At 46.2% G+C, this 22,564-nt stretch overlaps 1 protein-coding gene across 3 annotated transcripts; it reads right to left on the bottom strand.

Moving 5' to 3' along the window:
- Nucleotides 1-939: 939 nt before the first annotated feature.
- On the bottom strand, nt 940-21,925 carry LOC140188858 (solute carrier family 22 member 6-A-like). Of its 3 annotated transcripts, none has more exons than XM_072245515.1 (9): nt 21,502-21,925; nt 21,091-21,194; nt 19,162-19,316; nt 17,241-17,409; nt 16,329-16,452; nt 15,713-15,825; nt 5,253-5,467; nt 3,295-3,395; nt 940-1,181 (listed from the first exon to the last, which is right to left on the bottom strand). In XM_072245515.1, the coding sequence occupies exons 1-9, from the start codon at nt 21,886-21,888 to the stop codon at nt 1,146-1,148; spliced, it is 1,404 nt and encodes a 467-aa protein (XP_072101616.1). In that variant the 5' UTR covers nt 21,889-21,925; the 3' UTR covers nt 940-1,145. The 3 variants fall into 3 exon arrangements, with proteins under 3 accessions (XP_072101616.1, XP_072101617.1, XP_072101618.1); XM_072245516.1 differs by having other exon boundaries at nt 17,268-17,409; XM_072245517.1 differs by lacking the exon at nt 3,295-3,395.
- Between the last annotated feature and the right edge of the window lie 639 nt (nt 21,926-22,564).

Raw genomic sequence — 22,564 nt, 5'->3', positions numbered from 1 at the left:
TCCTTAGACAAGACAGGACTCAACTTTATTCCACACCAATGTGGGACAGGTCCATTCGTCGGGTAATGGCAGAATGGCCTGAATTATCCCATGGAGGCGAGGACAAGAAGGACCAGATCCCCCCGCAAGGCAACGGCAGAACGGCCTGACTTACCCCATGGAGGCGAGGACAAGAAGAGACAAACACCGAAGAACGACAGGACATGCCTTCTTCTCTTTAATATCATCAGGGATGAGGTAAGGGAGCCTGAACACCCCCCCCCCCCCCCACACCCCCAACCCCCAGTCAAAACTCCAGGAACGGCTTCTTCCCCTTTGCCATCAGATTTCCGAGCTATGAACCGATGAAACTCACCATCATTTATATAGAGTGGAGTCGACCCCTCCTGTCCTTTGGGCTGCGCCGCTCAGTAACCCCCAATTCCACCCTTGCCTAATCATGGGACAATTTACAATCACCAATTAAACTACCAATCATTAACCCTTAAGGCTGTGGGAGGGAAACAGAGCACCAGGAGGAAACCCACACAGTCATGGGGAGAACGTTTAAACTTCTTACAGACAGCATTGGGAATTGTTCCTGGTCACCTGTACTGTAAAGTGTTGTGTTAGCCTCTACAATACAGTGCCACCCGACATAAACACAAGAGCGTTTGCAGATGCTGGAAATCCAGAGGGACACACGCAAAACGCTGGAGGGATTCATCATTTGGAAACGAATGAAGAGTCAATATTTTGGCCTAGACCCTTCTTCAAGACTCTCAGCCCGAAACACCGACTGTTCGTTCTCCTTCATAGATGTTGTTTGACCTGCTGACGTCCTCCAGAATTCTGTGTGTGAATCTGATTTGACATGAATCTGGTCTGTTTACATTTCCGTCATAGTCATGAAAATCTCAAGTTCAACGTCACTTCAGAGAAATTAGAGCTACAGTTCCTTTTATTGATTGTTTTATGAGATAATCTCCGTGCACATCCACATCACAACATCCGAAACAGAAGGGGGAACTGTCCGGTATGTCCAGTCAATACCACTTTGGCCGACCTGCCTTCAAGTGGCCACAGGGTGCGACGGAATCTGGATAGGGTGTGCTTCAACTTTCTGTGTCAGGAGCGACGCATGAGCTTCCTGTAGTGCGATATCTTCATTCCTCAATTTGCTGGCTCTTCTCTTCATGGCTCTAAACAGAGAAAGAAAAATAACCTGCTCATTACGACTATCACATATCTCACCCATCACTAAGTTGCCTAACCCTCCGGACATGGCCTCTTCTCGCTGCTACCATCGGGGCGGAGGTACAGGAGCCTGAAGACACACACTAAAAGTTTTAGGAACAGCATCTTCCCCTCCATCCCCTGGATCTCCTGTGCACCTTCTCCGGTCTCTCATCATAACCAAACCTTTCCATCCGAGGGAATATCTTGATGAATCTCCTCTGCACCCTGTCCCGTGTCTCCTCATAACTGAACCATTCCATCCCAGCGAATATCTTGGTCAATCTCCTCGACACCCTCTACGGTCTCTCATCATTACTGAACCTCTCCACACGAGGGAATGTCTTAGTGAATCTCTCTTGTACCCTCTCCGGCTCGAGCACATCTCTCCCACCGAGCAAAGACCCAGAAACGCACCGCATCTGGGTTCGGGCAACAGTTTGTGTCCCGCGTCTGACTGCTGTACGCCGCGGCGGAATGCCTGGCGAAGATGACCGGGATCTTCACGGAGCCTTTGGGCTTCGGAATGGGGTGAGCCAGCGGTGTCCCATACCGGGACCTCTGCACTTGGGCTGCATGGAGCTATTTCTGTGCCTTCTCCTTCTCCTCCTTCTTCTTCTCTGGGTCTCTGCAGCGGCAACGAGTCTCCCGATCGCGGAGGGCGGACGGTCCTGCGTGCAACACCCAGGTGGCTGCTTGCTGCGGAGGTGGCGTGGGCTGGGGACGCACTTTCTCTGCCGGGGACGCTGCGTGCAGGAGGTCACGGGAATCCCACTGGACGGAATCTGCCACGCCACTCTGAAGGATCCACCCCGCCTCTACCGGGAACTGAGGAAGGTATGGCGTCTGGCCTCATCCAGACAATGTGATCCTGTGTTGTTGGACGGTGCTGTCGCTGCCTGGTGGGGTCTGGTCCCGATCCAATCACGGTGGATTCAGGAAAGGCACGAGGAAGTGTAGGAGTTCTAGCTGCACCACCACGCAATGTTCTCATCGGATCCAGGCCTCTCAATGATTGTATAAATCACATGGACTTTTGAATTTACCACTTTAAGTCTGTGCTTGAATAAGAACTCTTTAAGAACAGTTTAGATTATGAAGACACGCAGTCCTCTTTTATTGTCATTTAGTAATGCATGCATTAAGCAATGATAGAATATTTCCTCTGGTGTGATATCACAAAACACAGGACAGACCAAGACTGAAAAAACTAACAAAACCACATAATTATAACATATGGTTACAACAGTGCAACAATACCGTAACTTGATGAAGTCTATGAGCACAGTAAAAAGTTCAAAGTCTCTCAAATGTCCCACATCTCACGCAGATGGGAGAAGGAAGAAAAACTCTCCCTGCCATCCCCGACCACAGTCCGACTCTGAGTCATCCGAAAACTTCGAGCCTCCGATCAGCTCTCCGACACCGAGTACTGAGCGCCTTCTCTGCCCGAACGATTCGACGGCAATCTCGGTCGCCAACAGCAGGTAACGCCAGGGATTTTGAGGCCTTCTCTCCGGAAGATTCCCGACCGCGCAGTAACAACAGCAGCGAACTGGCGTTTCAGAAATTTCTCCAGATATTTCTCTGTGCTTTCATGTCTGTCTCCATCAAATCAGAATTGTCCACGGCCCCTAGTTAACGGATACGATATCATTTTCACCGGAGGCTGCAGTTGCCTCACTGTTAATTTCTGGTTAAGTTAGTCGTTCGTTTACTTTTCGATGTTTTGAGCAGAGGTGAATAAATATCGTTGTTTGTTTATAGAATCTGACTCAATTTCTTATCCATTGTTGCTGGACACATGACAGCGGCGGAAAGTGTGGAGCGCTGCCCGGGCCGACTGACTACCCCTTTTCCCTGGATACGTTTGTGTCCGGCTGTCCTTTGAGAGGGAGTACAAGGTTGCAATGGGCGCATTCCGGGAGCGCCCCCGCCCCGGGAAAATTGACTATTTTATACACGGTAGTAACCATATTTTAACTTAAGTATACTTATTGTCTCGATATTGTATGTCTGTACCCTGTATATATGCGTTCTAAGAAAACTTTTATACTTTTGTGAAAAGGGAGTACTCACCGTTGGGTAAAGTTCAGTGCCATAAAGGTAGCAACAGGTGAAGGCGGCTGCAAGACATCCCTTGCCAAAGGCAGCGAGCGAGGTCCGGACAGTCTGCAGGTCTACAAGGGCAATAGATTCCACTTTCAAATGGCAGGAAGCTCACTTAAGGCATTGAAACACGTAAAACAGTTGGAGGAGCAGTTAGTTTAAGGCACAGGATCAGAATTAGGCCATTCAGCTCATCAAGTCTTCTTCGCTGTTCCTTCATGTCTGATCTTGGATCCCACTCAACTCCATTTCCCTGCCTTCTTGCCATATCCTTTGATGCCCTGACCGATCACGAAACGATCAAATTCCACCTTAAATATACGCACGGACTTGGCCTCCACCGCAGTCTGTGGCAGAGCGTTCCACGGGTCTATCACTCTCTGGAAAAAAATAATTCCTCCATACCTCTGTTCTAAAAGGACACCCCTCAATTTTGAGCCTTGTGTTCTACTTCAGGGTGTCCCCACCATAGGAAACATCCAGTCCACATCCATCCTATCTAGTCCTTTCAACATTTAGTAGGTTTCCATAAGATCCATCCGCATTCTTCTAAATTCCAGTGAGTACAGTCCAGAAGCTGCCAAATGCTCCTCATATGTTAACCCCTTCATTCCCAGCATCATCCTCGTGAACCTCATCTGGACTCTCTCCACTGACAACACAACCTTTCGGGCCCATTTCTGTTGACAATACACAAGTGTGGCCTGACTCATGCCTTATAAAGCCTCCTGCAGGCGGAACTTCCAGGATAGACCACCAGTCATTAGGACAGGCCACCGACTCCAGGACGAGCCTCCTGTCCCTAGGCTCCCGGTTTTGGCGATCAAGCTTCGATTTTCAGAATTCTAATTGTCCAGTGGCCTTCGCTGTTAGATATCGACCGCTCGACAATCTGATATTGAAACTCTGAACTCCAGGCTCGAACCTCGAGCTCGCCGGCTGACCTCCTGCTCACACTGGACGTCCAATCCCAGGACCCACGGACCCGGACAGCCCAACGTCCACAGATGTCTTTTGCCACCAGTCTACATCACTAGACCTCGAGTGCTGAACGGGCGGCCTGTCCTTTAAACACCTCCATATCGCTGTTCCTAAACCAGAGTGGATTCTGATGCTTTTGATCCAAGGTTCTTTCAGAAGTGAGGAAAAAGGCACAAAACGTGTTGCTTCACCGCCGTTCTATGAAGTGTTGATAGAACAAAGACGGTGGTAGAGTGCAGAGGGAGAGGCAAAAGAAAGAGAGAGAAGAGGCTGCTGCCTCGTGGTCAGCTTTTCATACACAGCGATCAGAAACATTCAGTTCTGATTTGCAGATAAGTCAGCCAATCAGAAACCCGATATTCAGATTACACAACACCAGGAGAAGCATCGGGACTGTCCAGAATCATTCAGAGGTAACCACTAGGGGGCATACGAAACAATTGCACATATAGTACTGTGCAATATCTGAGGTAGCTCGGGTCCCTAAGATCTTTGCATATTACTGTATTTGTCAACATGGGGCGGATATCGAGTTCGTAACTAAGGCAGGAGCAAAGGATGTTGGGAATGGTGTGTCGGACAGGTGGCAGAGAAGGAACGCCAGGGGCGGTGGAGGTGGAGGTTGGGGGGGGCGCGGGGTGGCGTCACAGGTGAAGACACACCAAGCCCTGAGACACCGGGCAAGGTTGTTTGATTCCAAACAATGGTTTATTGATTATCACAGTTCAAAACCATCCCTACAGAAATAAAAAAGCATCTAATTGAGAGACACAATTTCTCCGGAGAACGGAGCTTGGCGCCTCCTTGACTGGAATTTCCATTGAAGGGAGATTGATAAAGAAACCCTTGAGCTCCAAATAGAGAGCTGGGAGTCTGGATTGTCAAAGCGCAAACACTTACGTCCTTCCTGTTGAGAGGGCAGTCGGACTTTACAGACGAACTCCTACCTTTAGGAATAATGGCGTTTGTCAGCACTGTGGACCCTGCCAGTGTAAGTGAGGTGGCCTGTGTGAACCTTCTCCCGATCAGTCTCAGCGTCAAAAAGGCCACGATCTTCGCCGGAATGTCCACGGCTCCAAAGATGAGCTGGATGAGGTAGATGTCAACTCCGAACCCTTGCAGGTCGATGGACACCCCGTAATAAGCGAAACTCGTTGAAAACCTGTTAACACGAAAACAAAACACAAAATGTGCAGAGTGGAAAGTTACCAGGATGCTGTCTGATTAGAGAGCGCGTCTTATGAAGATAGGTTGAGTGAGCTCGGGCTTTTCTCTTTATAGCGAAGGAGGATGAGAGGTGATGTGGTAAAGGTGTTCAAGATGATAAGAGGGATAGGTGGAGTGGACAGCCAAGGAATTTTTCCAGGGTGGAAATGGCTAATACAAGGAGGCGGAATTTTAATGTGATTTGGAATTTAGAATTTATTTAAATCTTAAATCCGTCCGACAACGTGAGGGATTAAAATCTTAGCGTTATGACTCTATCGCAATGTACAGACATGTGAATTTATATGTGTAATGGCTTGTAGAAAGAAGGCGTCCCGTAGCCTATTGGTCCTGGCTTTAGTGCTGTGGTAGCGTTTGCCAGAATCCACAATCAGCTCTTTTACTTTTGGACATTAAGGAAGAGATTGTTATCTTGGCGCCACTTCGTCAGTATAATAACCTCGCCTCTGTATGCTGGCTTGTCATCTCTAGAAATAAGGCTGATCAGCAGATTGGAGCAGAGTGTGGTAGCACTCAGGTGCAAGGGGAACAGAGAGGTTGGTGGAAAGCATGGGGAGGGTGCGGGATATAACCGGTAGGTCTTGTTTTTTACACAGAGTGGTGGATGTGCAGAACGGCCTGCCGGGGGTAGTGGAAGAGGCAGATACATTAGTGGCAGTCAAGAAGCTCTCAAACAGACACAATGATGATAGAGAAATTAAGCTGGGAAAGAAAGGAGTTGGCTGGTCACTTTGGCTGTGAAGGGAAAACTGATTGGGTTTTCCCTCTGGAAAATCACCCAAGGGAAGCTGTCGGGCAGGAAGTTTAAACAATTACAAGAACCAATTACAGTTGCCTGTTTAATTGCAGATTTGCTAGAATTACGACAGACTGCCGATGCAGAACGGCGCAGATTAGAAACGGAAATCGAATGTCAGCAGAAAGCTGAAGCCGAGCGAGATAGGTTAGAAGGGAACACAGAAGGCTCCAAAATGAGTCGAAACCTTTAAAGAGAGGACTACGGATTTAGAGGGTCACAGAGGTATACATATTGATTTGATGCATATAAAGCAGTTTCAGTTTGAGGCATGAGAAATTACTTAAAGAAAAAATGTGAACCAGAGGAGGGAGCCGAACTAGCGAAGGATGAAGTGGAAGAATTAAGGAAACAGGGCAGTGATTTAAAGACGACTATGAATGTGATTCAGAAATCAGCATTGGTAAGGAAGAGTAACATTGGCGATCATACAAAGTGTTTAAAGCATATTCAAAAACTTCAAGACAAACTTCCTCCAAGCGAGGAATAACATGTGCTTAAGTATCTGAACAAGGGGAGGAAAGTGAATATGGAGATATTGATTGCCATGATTTTCCAGATGGAACTACTAGATACAGTTACGATAATTACGTAGCACCATTTCCCGAGCAACTGCACCCGATATGCTACCAACAGGAACTGGTACTACCATCTGCACCATTGGCACCCCTAGTTACCATCAGAGAGATGGGAGCAAATCAAAATCAGAATATCACATACATGGTCGTAGACGGGTCATATTCTGCATGGAGGCCAGTCACCAGTGGAGTGCCTCAGGGATCGGTTCTGAACTCTTACTCTCAGTGATTTTTATACAGTAATTGACCTGGATGAGGAAGTGGAGGGATGGGTTAGTAAGTTTGCTGATGACCAAAGGTTGGAGGTGTTGTGGATAGTGTGGAGGGCTGTCAGAGGTTACAGCGAGACATTGACAGAATGCAAAACTGGGCTGAGAAGTGGCAGATGGAGTTCAACCCAGATATGGTGTAAAGTGGTTCATTTTGGTAGGTCAAATATGATGGCAGAATATAGTATTAATGGTAAGACTCTCGGCAGTGTGGAGGATCCGAGGGATCTTGGGGTCGGAGTCCATAGGACACTCAAAGCAGCTGCGCAGGTTGACTCTGTGGTTAAGAAGGTGTATGGTGTATTGGCCTTCATCAATCGTGGGATTGAGTTAAAGAGCTGACAGGAATGTTGCAGCTATATAGGACCCTGTTCAGACCCTACTTGGAGTACTGTGCTCAGTTCTGGTCTCCTCACTACAGGAGGAATGTGGAAGCCATAGAAAGGGTGCAGAGGAGATTTACAAGGATCTTGCCTGGATTGGGGAGGATTATTCCCAACCTATTCAACCTATTATGAGAATAGGTTGAGTGAACTCGGCCTTTTCTCTTTGGAGCGACAGAGGATGAGAGGTGACCTGATAGAGGTGTATAAGATGATGGGAGGCATTGATCGTGTGGATAGTCAGAGGCTTTTTCCCAGGGCTGAAATGGTTGCTACAGGAGCACACAAGCTTAAGGTGCTGGGGAGTAGGTACAGAGGAGATGTCAGGAGTTAACTTTTTTACCCAGAGAGTGGTGAGTGTGTGGAATGGGCTGCCGGCAATGGTGCTGGAGGCGGATATGATAGGGTCCTTTAAGAGGCTTTTGGCTAGGTACACGGAGCTTAGGAAAATAGACGGCTCTAGGTAAGTCAGTAATTTCTAAGGTAGAGACATGTTCGGCACAACTTTGTGGGCCGAAGGCCTTGTATGTGCTGTAGGGTTTCTGTGTTTCTATGTTTCTATATTTCTATACACTACACCGTTCGGCGTACAGTAGCTTAGAGATATTGATAAGGATATTGGGACATGTGTGCTTGAAGACGATCCTGGAGAGCTTTTCCAAGCAACTAGTCATCAGGGATTAGTACACGCCCTAGATGACTCCAAGGAAAGGAGATTGATTATAATGTATTCACACCCAATTAGACACTCAGCTTTGCCAGATATGCAGCGACATTGTGGGGGAACAAGGGGGAAACTGAAAAAAATGCAATGACTGAAAATTGCACAACTCTGTAGGTCGAAGGGCCTGTATTGTGCTGTAGGTTTTCTATGTTTCTAGATTGTTATGAGTTTTAACAAAGGGGGACCCGGTAGATGAGCTGGCCAAATGTTATCAGAGGAGAGGTGAACATCCCACTGCATTGGTATCCCGATTTTGGACTGTGTTCCAAAGGGATTATGGAACAGCATTAGAGCGGGACAATTAAATACCAGAACCCTCAAATGGATGGTTGAGAACGCTGGTGTCTCACTGTACCAAAGACTCTAAAAAGCATTGGAAATGTTTGATCTTTCTGAACCTACACACACTGAGGCATGGGTACGGAGGACAATGCGTGGAGCAGGGGTAAAGGAGATACAAAGGACAACTAAACTATAGTGGGAAGGTAATGCTTATTGAATGTCAGGCAACCGCAAAGTAACATGGTGAAGACACCACCATCCAGGGAATTAAATCCTGAGCTTCAATGATGGAGTCAGGCCTCGCCAACATTGGTGTGTGACACAAGGTGAGATGAAACCGGAAGAACTCCAGTAAGTGGTAGAGTCACGGGCCGCCCCGTTACCTTTTTGTGGGATACTGGGGGAGTCCGAACCTCCGTCAGGAACACTAATATAAATAATGCAATTTGGGAGATATAAGGTAACGTTATCTTAAGTGGATTCACAGGACATTAACAAGTAGGACATGTGAGTGCACCATTGGTAGTAAGGATAGGAGCCATAGCATTGGGACATTCAATAGTGTTGGTGGATTTACCTAGGGAGCAGGAACATATAATGGGGAGTGATTAGAACATAGAACATAGAATAGTACAGCACAGTACAGGCCCTTTGGCCCAAATGTTGTGCCGACCCTCAAACCCTGCCTCCCATGTAACCCCCCACCTTAAATTCCTCCATATACCTGTCTAGTAGTCTCTTAAACTTCACTAGTGTATCTGCCTCCACCACTGACTCAGGCAGTGCATTCCACGCACCAACCACTCTCTGAGTAAAAAACCTTCCTCTAATATCCCCCTTGAACTTCCCACCCCTTACCTTAAAGTCATGTCCTCTTGTATTGAGCAGTGGTGCCCTGGGGAAGAGCCGCTGGTTATCCACTCTATCTATTCCTCTTATTATCTTGTACACCTCTATCATGTCTCCTCTCATCCTCCTTCTCTCCAAAGAGTAAAGCTCTAGCTCCCTTAATCTCTGATCATAATGCATACTTTCTAAACCAGGCAGCATCCTGGTAAATCTCCTCTGTACCCTTTCCAATGCTTCCACATCCTTCCTATAGTGAGGTGACCAGAACTGGACACAATACTCCAAGTGTGGCCTAACCAGGGTTTTATAGAGCTGCATCATTACATCACGACTCTTAAACTCTATCCCTCGACTTATGAAAGCTAACACCCCATAAGCTTTCTTAACTACCCTATCCACCTGTAAGACAACTTTCAGGGATCTGTGGACATGTACCCCGAGATCCCTCTGCTCCTCCACACTATCAAGTATCCTGCCATTTACTATGTACTCTGCCTTGGAGTTTGTCCTTCCAAAGTGTACCACCTCACACTTCTCCGGGTTGAACTCCATCTGCCACTTCTCAGCCCACTTCTGCATTCTATCAATGTCTCTCTGTGATCTTTGACAATCCTCTACACTATCTACAACACCACCAACCTTTGTGTCGTCTGCAAACTTGCCAACCCACCCTTCTACCCCCACATCCAGGTCGTTAATAAAAATCACGAAAAGTAGAGGTCCCAGAACAGATCCTTGTGGGACACCACTAGTCACCATCCTCCAATTTGAATGTACTCCCTCCACCACCACCCTCTGCCTTCTGCAGGCAAGCCAATTCTGAATCCACCTGGCCAAACTTCCCTGGATCCCATGCCTTCTAACTTTCTGAATAAGCCTACCATGTGGAACCTTGTCAAATGCCTTACTAAAATCCATATAAATCACATCCACTGCACTACCCTCATCTATATGCCTGGTCACCTCCTCAAAGAACTCTATCAGGCTTGTTAGACACGATCTGCCCTTCACAAAGCCATGCTGACTGTCCCTGATCAGACCATGCTTCTCTAAATGCCTATAGATCCTATCTCTAAGAATCTTTTCCAACAGCTTTCCCACCACAGACGTAAGGCTCACTGGTCTATAATTACCCGGACTATCCCTACTACCTTTTTTGAACTAGAGAACAACATTCGCCTCCCTCTAATCCTCCAGTACCATTCCCGTGGACAACGAGGACATGAAGATCCTAGCCAGAGGCTCAGCAATCTCTTCCCTCGCCTTGTGGAGCAGCCTGGGGAATATTCCGTCAGGCCCCGGGGGCTTATCCATCCTAATGTATCTTAACAACTCCAACACCTCCTCTCTCTTAATATCAACATGCTCCAGAACATCAACCTCACTCATATTGTCCTCACCATCATCAAGTTCCCTCTCATTGGTGAATACCAAAGAGAAGTATTCATTGAGGACCTCGCTCACTTCCACAGCCTCCAGGCACATCTTCCCACCTTTATCTCTAATCGGTCCTACCTTCACTCCTGTCATCCTTTTTTTCTTCACATAATTGAAGAATGCCTTGGGGTTTTCCTTTACCCTACTCGCCAAGGCCTTCTCATGTCCCCTTCTTACTCTTCTCAGCCCCTTCTTAAGCTTCTTTCTTGTTTCCCTATATTCCTCAATAGACCCATCTGCTCCTTGCTTCCTAAACCTCATGTATGCTGCCTTCTTCCACCTGACTAGATTTTCCACCTCACTTGTCACCCATGGTTCCTTCACCCTACCATTCTTTATCTTCCTCATCGGGACAAATTTATCCCTAACATCCCGCAAGAGATGCTAAACATGGACCACATGCCCATAGTACATTTCCCTGCAAAAACATCATCCCAATTCACACCCACAAGTTCTAGCCTTATAGCCTCATAATTTGCCTTTCCCCAATTAAAAATTTTCCTGTCCTCTTTGATTCTATCCTTTTCCATGATAATTATAAAGGCCAGGGAGCGGTGGTCACTGTCCCCTAGATGCTCACCCACTGAGAGATCTGTGACCTGACCCGGTTCATAACCTAGTACTAGATCTAGTATGGCATTCCCCCAGTCGGCCTGTCCACATACTGTGACAGGAATCCATCCTGGACACACTTAACAAATTCTGCCCCATCTAAACCCTTGGAACTAATCAGGTGCCAATCAATACTAGGGAAGTTAAAGTCACCCATGATAACAACCTTGTTATTTTTGCACCTTTCCAAAATCTGCCTCCCAATCTGCTCCTTGGTATCTCTACTATAGAATACTCCCGACAGAGTAGCTGCTCCCCTCCTGTTCCTGACTTCCACCCATACTGACTCAAAAGAGGATCCTGTTACATTACCCACCCTTTCTGCAGCTGTAATAGTATCCCTGACCAGTAATGCCACCCCTCCTCCCCTTTTTCCACCCTCTCTATCCCTTTTAAGCACTGAAATCCAGGAATATTGAGAATCCATTCCTGCCCTGGTGCCAGCCAAGTCTCTGTAATGGCCACTACATCATAATTCCATGTTATGTATCCAAGCTCTCAGTTCATCACCTTTGTTCCTGATGCCTCTTGCATTGAGCTACACACATTTCAGTCCTTCTACCTTACTGTCTTTACACCATTTATTCTGCTTCCCTTTCCTCAAAGCCTCTCTGTATGTTAGATCTGGCTTTACTCCATGCACTTCTTTCACTGCTCTATCTCTCTGGGTTCCATCCCCCTCGCAAATTAGTTTAAACCCTCCCGAACCATGTTAGCAAACCTACCTGCAAGGATATTGCTCCCCCTCGAGTTCAGGTGCAACCCATCCAATCTGTACAGGTCCCACCTTCCCCAGAAGAGATCCCAATGATCTAAAAATCTAAAACCCTGCTCCCTGCACCAACTCCTCAGCCATATATGGAGAATGCAAGGCTGTCTTGCATTATTGCACAGAGCTCAGCGGCATTTGCAAGGCACAACCATGACTGTGGAAAGGTGGCTGGCAGTGTGTGCAAACAAGCTCCAGACCTGAAACTATAAAAGCAATATAAGACCATAAGATATAGGAGCAGAAGTAGGCCATTCGACCCAACAAGTCTGCTCTGCCATTCAGTCACGGGCTGACCCTATTATTCCAGTCATCTCCACTCCCCTGCCTTCTCCCCGTATGTGTTCCCCAAAAAAGCAGACGAAGATGTAGGTTAGGTAAAAGAGAGTTTGGTACAAGGCGTTCCAAGGCCTATAGCCTCCAATAATAACTCTCCCATACAGTCAGACGGGAAACCAGATCGTGGTTGCAGGTTGACAATAGACTATGGAGAGCTGAATAAAGCCGCTCCATTAACAGCCATAACTGTAGCAACTAACCGGAACACAGTGGTTAAACAGAATGAAAGAACACAGTGCTTCACGTTTTCGATATAAATAATGGATTTTGCTCTATCCCACTTGAATGAGAGTGTCAATACAAGTTTGCATTTACATTTCAGGGATTGCAGTATACATGGACTGTCCTACCACAGGTTTTCCATAATTCCCCATCTATATTTCACCAGAGTTCAGAGGAATGGTTAAAACAGTTTTCAAAGTCTGAGTGCTTCGTACAATACGTAGATGATTTACTTCTGCAGACTGAAAACAATTAAGAACATTACCAGCTATTGACAGAACTGCTGTAATTATTACCTGCACTGGGACCAAAGGTAAACCGTAAAAAAGCACAGGTGATGAAACAAGAAGTTAGTTATTTGGGACTGACCTTGACACCGAGTAAAAGAGAAATCAATAAGCGAAGAATAGAATTGTTTGTGAAATTGCCTATTCCCGAGACCTGAAAGGGCTGTGATCCTTTCTGAGGCTGTTGGATACTAGAAGTCCATAAGACAAAGGAGCAGAATTAGGCCATTCGGTCCTTCAAGTCTGCTCCGCCATTCAATCATGGATAATCCACTTTCCCCTCCTCACTTCCACTCCCCGACCCTCTCTCCATAACCTTTGATGTCATATCCTATCAAGGACCTATCAGCTCTGCATTAAACATACCCAATGACCTGGCCTGTGGTAATAAATTCCACCAGGTCATCACCGTCAGGTGAAGAAAATTTCTCCTTATCTCTGTTATAATGAACGCCTCTCTGTCCTGAGGCAGTTCCCTCTTGTCCTAGACTCCCCGATAGTGCAATCATCATTTCCCAGTACAGATCCACAGCTATCACACGTTCCTCATATAGTAACCCTTTGGTCCCTGAAATAATCCTTGTGTACCTCCTCTGAACCTTCTCCAATGCCAACACACCATTTCTTAAATGAGGAGTCTATACTGTTCTAAATACTCAAGGTGAGATCTCACCAGTACCTTATAAAGCCCCAGCATCACATCTCTACTCTTGAATTCTTGAAATGAGTGCTAAAATTGCATTTTCCTTCCTCACTACTGACTCAACCAACAAATTAACCTTCAGGGTGTTCTGCACAAAGACTCCCAAGTCCCTTTACATCTCAGATTTTTGGATTTTCTCCTCGTGTAGAAAATAACTTGCACATGTATTTCTTCAACCAAATTGCATGACCATACATTTTACAACATTGACTTTCATTTGCCACTCTATTGCCCATTATTCTAATCTGTCTATGTCTTTCTGCAGCCTAACTGTTTCCTCAATCTTTGCATCATTTGCAAGCCTCACTACAAAGCCATCATCTAAATCGTTGATATACAGCATAAAAATAAGTGTTCCCAATACTGACCCCTATGGAACTGGCAGCCGAACGGAGGAGGATCATTTTATTCCTATGCGCTACCCCCTACCAATCAGCCAATGCTCTAACTGTGCCAGTAACCTTCTGGTGATAACACGGACTCTTAACTTGGTAAGTAGCCTCCTGGGTGGCACCTTGTCAAAGGCCTTCTGAAAGTCCAAATACACAACATCCACTACATCCCATCTATCTATCGGACATGTAATCTCCTCAAAAAATTCGAAGAGGGTCGTCATGCTAGATTTTCCCTTTAGCAAACCATGCTGACTTTGTCCTGCCTTGTCCTGTGTCACTAAGTACTCCACAACCTCATCCTCAACAATTGACTCCAACATCTTCCCAACCACTGAGATCAGACTAACTGGTCCGTAATTCCCTTTCTGCTGCCTTCCTCCTTTCAGCATTTGCAATTTTCTAGTTCTCTGGCTCCTTACCAGAGTCCAATAATTTTTGAAAGATCATTACGAATGCCTCCTCAATCTCTTCCGCTACCTCTTTCAGAACATTGCGGTGCTGTTAATCTGCTCCGGGTGACTTCTGTACCTTTCAGTCTTTCAGCTTTTTGAGCTTTGTAATAGTAACTACATTCAGTCCTCTTCCCTCGCAGCCTTCAACATTAGGCACAATACTCGGCAAAGTATTCATTTAGCTCACCTACCATCTCCTTGTTCTCCCATTATTTTTTTCTCCGCTTTCATTTTCTCATGGTCCTTTATCCACTCTCATCTCCTTTTTTTTTACATACTTCATAAAGCTTTTACTATCCACTTTGAAATTGTTTGCTTGCTTGCTTTCATATTGTTCTCCCTTATGAATATTTTTGTCTCTCTCTGTAGGGCTTAAAAGCTTCGTAATCTTCTGTCTGCCCACTATTTTTTGTTTTGTTGTATGCTGTGTTTTCTTCTTTTGCATTAGCTTTGACTTTCCTTGTCAGCCACGAAATTGGTATATTGTCATTTGAATATTTCTTCAGTTTTGGAATCATCTGTCCTGCACCGTTCTCATCTTTCCCAGAAACTCACGCCATTGCTGCTCTGCTGTCATCGCTGCCAGCTCCCCTTTCCAATTTTGCTGTGGCCAGCTCCTCTCACATCCCGCTGTAATTTCCTCTACCCCACTGAAATACTCCTGTATCAGACTTCACTTTTACCCTATCCAATTCAGTCATATTGTGATCACTGCTTCCTAAGGGTACTTTTACCTTAAGTTCCCTAATCACCATTGTTCAATACATAACACCCATGGTCCACACGCCACTCCTATCAGATTCCTTCTTCTTGATCCCTTCACCTCCTCCATCAGTCACCATCCAGCTTCTTACAGTTTCCACACCCCCTACCATCTTATTCTGGTTTCTTCCCACATCCTTTCAGTCCTGATGAAGGGTCTCGACCTGAAACATGGATTGTTTATTCCTCTCCATAGCTGCTGTCTCACCTGCTGAACTCCCCCAGCATTTTGTGTGTGTGTTGCTCTGGATTTCCAGCATTTACAGAATCTCTTGTGTTTGTGGTCACTGTCCAGGTCCAAGGATAAAGAAGTTCACTCACCAAACCACCATCATACAACAGGTGATCCGTCGCATTATTGGTGTCCGGACCAGATCGAACACACTCTGTTTCTTGGCAGTGAACTGGTCATTCTTCACACTCGTCTTGAGAATCTGTGGAACACGTGGTGTCAGACAGAACAAAAAATGCAAACGTAGTCATCGCTCTACACGAAATGTTGGAGGAAATCTGCAGGTCAGGCAGCGTCTATGGATGGAGTTTCCTCTGGGTGCTCCGGTTACTTCACACATTACAGAGCAGTATGGGTTAGTGGTAGTGAGTTGTGGGCGTGCTATGTTGGCACGGGAAGGGTGGAGATACTTGCTTTGATTGCGTTGGTCATTGACGCAAACGATGCCTTTCACTGAACTGGTGCCAACGTAACATACCCACAATACACCTGTATGTCGTTGGGATGTGGGAGGAATCTGAAGCTCCCTGAGGAAACCGCTGCAGACAGCGGCGTGAGTCAAACCTGAATCGCCGTCTCTGTAGAGCGTTGCACAAACCGCTACACTACCAGGCTATCAAACAGCGGCTGTGTGCCGGAGTAAAGGTTCCGTGGAGTGCCGGATCACGAACGCCAGTATGATCTGTTTACGGGAATATCGCCTACTTCAACTGTGAGTCTCTCCCCTTCTGCCTCCCGACCGTTAATCTTCGCCACCCTCTTCAGCTGCTTTAGAGCAATGTGTTCCTTGCCGTTCACGATGAGCCAACGGGCCGACTCCGAGAGCCACCTGTGACAGCAAGGATGATAACTCATTGCAGGTTGATTGAAAGAGTGCAGGATGTTGCCGGGACTTGTGTTATAGGGGAAGGCTGAATAGGTTAGGACATTATTTCCTGGAGAGTAGGAGAATGAGGGGAGATCTGATAGAGGTACGCAAAATTGTGAGGGGTATAGATAAGGTAAGTGCCAACAGACCTGTTTAGGTGGGACCACAACCAGGGATCATGAATTAAGGGTGAAGGGTGATATATTTAAGGAGAACGTGAGGAGGAGGGGAGCTTCTTCACTCAGATGGTGCGAAATGGGGCCCCGGTATTTAAAGGGAGTGTGGGAAATTGAGCTCCGGTCTTGAAATTGAACACAGTGAGACAGGATTTCTGATTATCAGCAGATCTGTGGAATCTCACTGTAGATTAATGACGGCCTGACTCCATCGTTCCTTGTTTAATTGCTCATTTTCACTATCGCCCCTGAAACTCTCCCTTTGCCCCTGCTCCCAGTGGAGCGCGATAGTCGTGGTTGGCGTTACTCTATTACACTACCCGCGACCCGGGTTCAATTCCCGCTGCTGTCTGTAAGGACTGTTGTACATTCTCCCTGGGGTCGCACGTGTTTGCTTGGCTTTCCTCCCCAGTTAGTAGGTAAATTTATCACACGGGTGTAATTGGGTCTCGTGGGCCCGTTGTCCAGAAGGGGCTCTTACCGTGCCATAGCTCTAAATGAAACAAACATGACAGACTAACAGTGGGTTCTTTTGATTCCAGTATATCAAGGGTAAGTGGAGTTGGACATTACCAGGAATAAACGAAAAAGACAACGCACGGGACAGAGACCGAGAGCTGGAGCCAATGCCAATCCTTGATGCCGTAGGCGATCCCGGCCAGTAAGAGCTGACCAAGCGTGTAACAGAAGGAACCACACATTGAAACAAGAGTTCGAAATCTGATTGGAGTCCACTCAATCGCTGGGTGCAAAGATGGGGGGAGAGACAGCATGTTAATCAAAGTGGAATCTGTCTGCGTTTCTTTCCCCTCCTCCATCCTCTCTACTTGCTCATCATTCCCCTAGTTCCCCTCCCCACACTGTCGACATCTGCCCTCGTCAACCACCCCCTCATTACTTCTTACTCCACCCTCCTCTCCTATCAGATTCCACCAATTATTTTTTTTAAATTTTCTATGATAGATGTGACTTTAAAAGAATGGGATAGATTAGGTATTAAATGCTTCCAGGACTTGTTTGTGGAGGGAAGTCTCCTTCCATTTGAGCCACTGTCAGCTAAATATAGCTTACCCAAAAGTCAATTTTTTCGATACCTACAAATAAGAGACTTTTTACGGTCTCAAATAGGTACATTTCGTAAAAGTCCTGATAAGAATCTGTTAGATGTAATTTTTAATTTAAAACCTTTTTATAATGAATCTATATCTATTATTTATAATATGTTGCTGGGAATGAGAAGTGTTCCTTTCGATAAAATTAAAAATCTTTGGGAACAAGACTTACAGACTTCAATTTCTAGAGAAACTTGGAATGAAATTTTTAAATTGGCTAACACTTCATCATTATGTGCTCACCATTCTCCCCTATGATTTAAAGTGGTCCATAGGGCCCACATGACCAAGTATAAGTTGTCTCGTTTTTATTTGTATATATCTCCTCATTGCGATAAATGTAATAATGGAGAAGCTTCACTCATTCATATGTTTTGGACATGTCCGAGTCTTGAGAAATATTGGAAAGAAGTATTTCAAACTTTCTCGGTACTTTTTAAAGTAAATGTTAAGCCTAAACCTTTGACTGCTTTATTTGGTATTGTTGGAGGAACGGATATTATTTTGGAGAAAGCTGATTTGCACATTTTGGCTTTTATTTCTCTTATGGCTAGGAGGGCTCCTGTTTAAATGGAAGGATGCAGTTCCACCCACTCACGTTCAATGGCTGCGTGATGTGATGTCATGTTTAAATTCAGAGAAGATTCGGTGTTCAATTTCTGAACCTAATCAAGACATTGCGGGGACCTTCTTTGAACTATTTTCAAAACCTTTGATTTGCCGTTAAAGCACAGATGATGGCTAATAATACACTTTTTTTTTCTTTTTTTCTTCTTTACTAATCAGCTTCGGTCTTGGTAGTGGGTTAGATTTTTTATTTCCATATAATTAATTTACTATATTTCAATATTATGAATTAATCAATTTGTATGAATATAGAGTAAAGAGTTTGTATGTGAGATTCAGTACAATGTTTTTGATATATTTCTTTTTTTCTTGAACTCTGCATTCTTCTATGTAGAAAATTAATAAAAATATTGAAAAAGATCGTCTCCCACTATTGGAAACATCCTCTCCATGTCCACTCTATCCAGGCTTTCAATATTCGATAGGTTTCGATGAGATCCCCCTCATTCTTCTAAACTCAAGTGAGTACAGATCAGAGCCACCAAATATTCCTCATACATTAACCCTTTCATTCCTGAGATCATTCTCCTGAACCTCCTGTTGACTCTCTCCAATTCCAGCAGATCTTTTCTTGGTCCCAAGATTCTCGCAGCATTCGTCATATAAATTCTCAGCGTTTTAACTTGCTTTTATATTCCAGCGCTCTGGAAGTGAACGCTAATTCCACTGATTCACCACCCTCTGGCTGAAGAAATCCCTGCTCATGTCTGTTTATAAGGCACCGTCCTTCTTCACTTGGGCGACAGTTTACTCACCGAGAGGTAAGCAATTGCTGATGGCACCCGACACGCCAACGCCTGTCAGAAATCTCCAGAAGCAGAAGAGCGGGAAGGAGGAGGAGAACGCTCCACACGTCCCCGAAACAGCGATCACGAAGTGCGACCATAGCAGCAGGGTTCGGCGGCCATACCTGACGGGCGAGAAGCATTGGGTAAGCACCAGTGAACAGGAGCCCATGTTGACATGGGACTACAGGAGAGTATCGGTAAGTGGCTCTCTGGTCCTTGTGATGTGGTTAATGTTTGAACGGCTGTGTGATGTTTGACTGATGTTATCCAGGAGTCTGAATGGTTCCAGAGCCGTCATAGAACATAGAACATTACAGCAAAGTACAGACCTGTCAGCCCATCATGTTGTACTGACCCTTGATTCACTCCAAGATCAATCTAACCATTCCTTCCCAAATCGCCCTCCATTTTTCTATCATCCATGTGCCTATCTAAGAGCTTCTCAAACCTCCGGAATGCGTCTCCCTGTACCTCCAACCCAGGCCATGTATTCCACTCACCCACCACTCGGAGTGAAAAAACTTACCTCCGACATCCACAGCCCTGCCTGTCATTACGGTCATTATGTGGCAAGCCGTGTGAAGTGGGCAGTCATGATCTTTGCCCTTTATTGTTCATGGCAATTTTTTTCTGCAGAAGTGGTTTGCCCTTGCCTTCTTCTGGCCAGTGTCTTTATAAGACCGGTGACCCCAGCCATTATCAATACCCTTTGGAGATTGTCTGCCTGGCGTCAGTGGTCGCATGTCCAAGACTTGTGATATGCACCAGCTGCTCGGTCGACCCTCCACCATCTGTTCCAATGGTTTCAGGTAACCCGGATCGGTGTTGGGGGGAGTGGGGGTTGCTAAGCACGTGCTACACTTTGCCCAAAGATATACTTTCTGTATCCCCCTATACATCCCACTAATCACCCTAAGAGTTTGGACTCTGGTATTAGCTGTTTTCCCCACATTCATTGATCCCTCAAAGTTTCCGCACATGTTGATGTAGCGGCTAGGAAGGGTTTTGGTGTATTGGGTTCATCATTCGGGAGATTGCGTTAAAGAGGCATGAGGTAATGTTACTCTCTGTAAATCTCTGGTGAGTCCACACTTGGAGTATTGTGTTCAGTTCTGGTCACCTCATTATAGGTGGGATGCGGAAGTTTCAGGCAGGATGCAGATTTACCAGGATTCTGCCTGGATTAGAGAGCAAGTTTTCTGAGGATAGGTTGAGTGAGTTACAGCTTTGTTCTTCGGCGGATGAGAGGTGACTTGATAGAGGTGTACAAAATGATGAGAGGCATAGGTCGAGTGGATAGCCAGAGACTTTTTCTCAGGATGGAAATGGCGAATATGAGGGGGCATGATTTTAAGGTGAATGGAAGAAAGATCAGGCTGGGGATGTCAGAGGTATGTATTTTACTCAGAGAGTAGTCGGTGCCTGGGGTGGTGGTAGAGGCAGATATATTAGGAACATTTTAAGAGACTTAGATAGGGATCTGGCGTCCACATCCAGAGATCCCTCAAAGTCGATAGGATGGTTAAGAAGATGCAGAGTGCTTGGCCTTCAGCAGGCAGAAGATTCAATTCATGTGTCTCCAGGTAACATCTGCAGCTCTATAAAACTCTGGTTAGATCACACAGCAGCTTAAACACTCTCGTTCAGCCGTTGCTTTCCCTGTCCCCCCCCCCCGATGTTGTTTTACCCATTGAGTTTATTCAGAGATTATTCGTTAAACCATCTCCACGTTGCCCTTTGAGTCATTTGGCTGTGTGACTGTCGTTGTGGTGTGGGGTTTAATGTGGATTGTATTGTGCTTCTAGTGTTCTGTGGCTCCCAGCAAGATGACGAATGTCACCGTTGTATGTGGCATCCAAACTTTGATAATAAATGTACTTGGAACCTTGAACTTACTTGTCGGCCAGTCTGCCCAGGACACTGGCTCCGATCAGCAGTCCGGCCATGTAGATGGACTGTACCATCCGCTTCAGAGACTTCCGATCACACACGAGGTCCCACTGCCGAAACAAGGGCACAACTGACCGTCACTGAGGACACGGCAACCCCGCGCCGCCCAATTACACCCGTGTGACCAATTACCCTACTAACCCACACGTCTTTGAACTGTGGCAGGAAACCCACGCGGTCACAGGGAGAATAGACAATCTCCTTACAGAGCCTGTCGGGAATTGAACCCGGGTCTCTGGTGCTATAAAGCATTGTGTCACCATGCATTCTGTTCACTCCATCAAACCACCCCCTTCAGTACACCATCCCCTTCAGTGCACCATCCCCCAGAAGTGAGGGGGGAATTTCCAGCCATACCTCCGTTACGATTGTTGACGTGAACTGGGAGTGGTCGTACACCCACCCATCGGTGCATGCCTGTGTGTCAGGTTGGCTCCCGTTGCCCTGGGTCTCGTTGGTGCCCAAGAGATGCCACTGCGGGGAGGTGTACATGCGACACTTGTCCGGCTTCCCTTCCCGGTCCATGGGCAGGAACACCCGGAGAAACTCCTCCGTCACATTGAGGTACCTCGAATCCTCACCTCCCAGCTGCACCCTGCACCGGTGGTCGGGGACAGCGGCCACGAAGTTCTGGAGCAGACTGTTGCAGGCTATGAACGAGGTCGGAATTGATAGTAGGGCAATGTGGATGGCTTGGAACTTCCCCAGGTCTCCAACCATCTCCAGGATGTCCCCAAAAGCCATGGTCTGAGCAGGAGGAGGGCAGAGCAGGTGTACTGAGGCAGACTGTGCTGGCAATCGATGCCTAAACCCACACTCAGCCTTTTATATGTGATGTCCGGTAATGTGTAACATGCTGATAACAAGATTTAATTAATCATTCTGAACTGTTAATGTAAGTTTAATGACAGCACTCACTGTAAAATAATGTTCTAGGGAGCACAGGGTAAAGGAATTGTAAACACAGGAGATTCTGCAGATGTTGGAAATCCAGAGCAACACATACAAAATGCCGTAGGAACTTAGCAGGTCGGGCAGCATCTATGGAAATGAATAAATAGTCATATTTTCAAGCAGAGACTGGAAAGGAAGGTGTCAAATGCCAGAGGAAGAATTTAAAGGAGCCGTTGAGAGCATAGGGTGATAGAATTCACCCTGCAGTTTGAGAGATCACAGTCACACTCAGTGGCCACTTTATTAGGAACCTCTTAACCCTAATAAAGTGGACACTGAGTGTATGTCTGTGGTCTTCTGCTGCTGTAGCCCATTCATTTCCATGATTTGACGTGTTGTGTGTTCAGAGGTGCTCTCCTACACACCACTGTTGTAACGTGTGGTCATTTGAGTTACTGTCACCTTCCTGTCAGCTTGAACCAGTCTGGCCATGGTCCTCTGACCTCTCTCATTAACAAGGCGTTTT

The sequence above is a fragment of the Mobula birostris genome, chromosome 28 (assembly GCF_030028105.1).
Source record: "Mobula birostris isolate sMobBir1 chromosome 28, sMobBir1.hap1, whole genome shotgun sequence".
NCBI classification, from domain to species: Eukaryota; Metazoa; Chordata; class Chondrichthyes; order Myliobatiformes; family Myliobatidae; genus Mobula; species Mobula birostris.
This window is presented reverse-complemented; position numbering and strand designations above follow the sequence as displayed.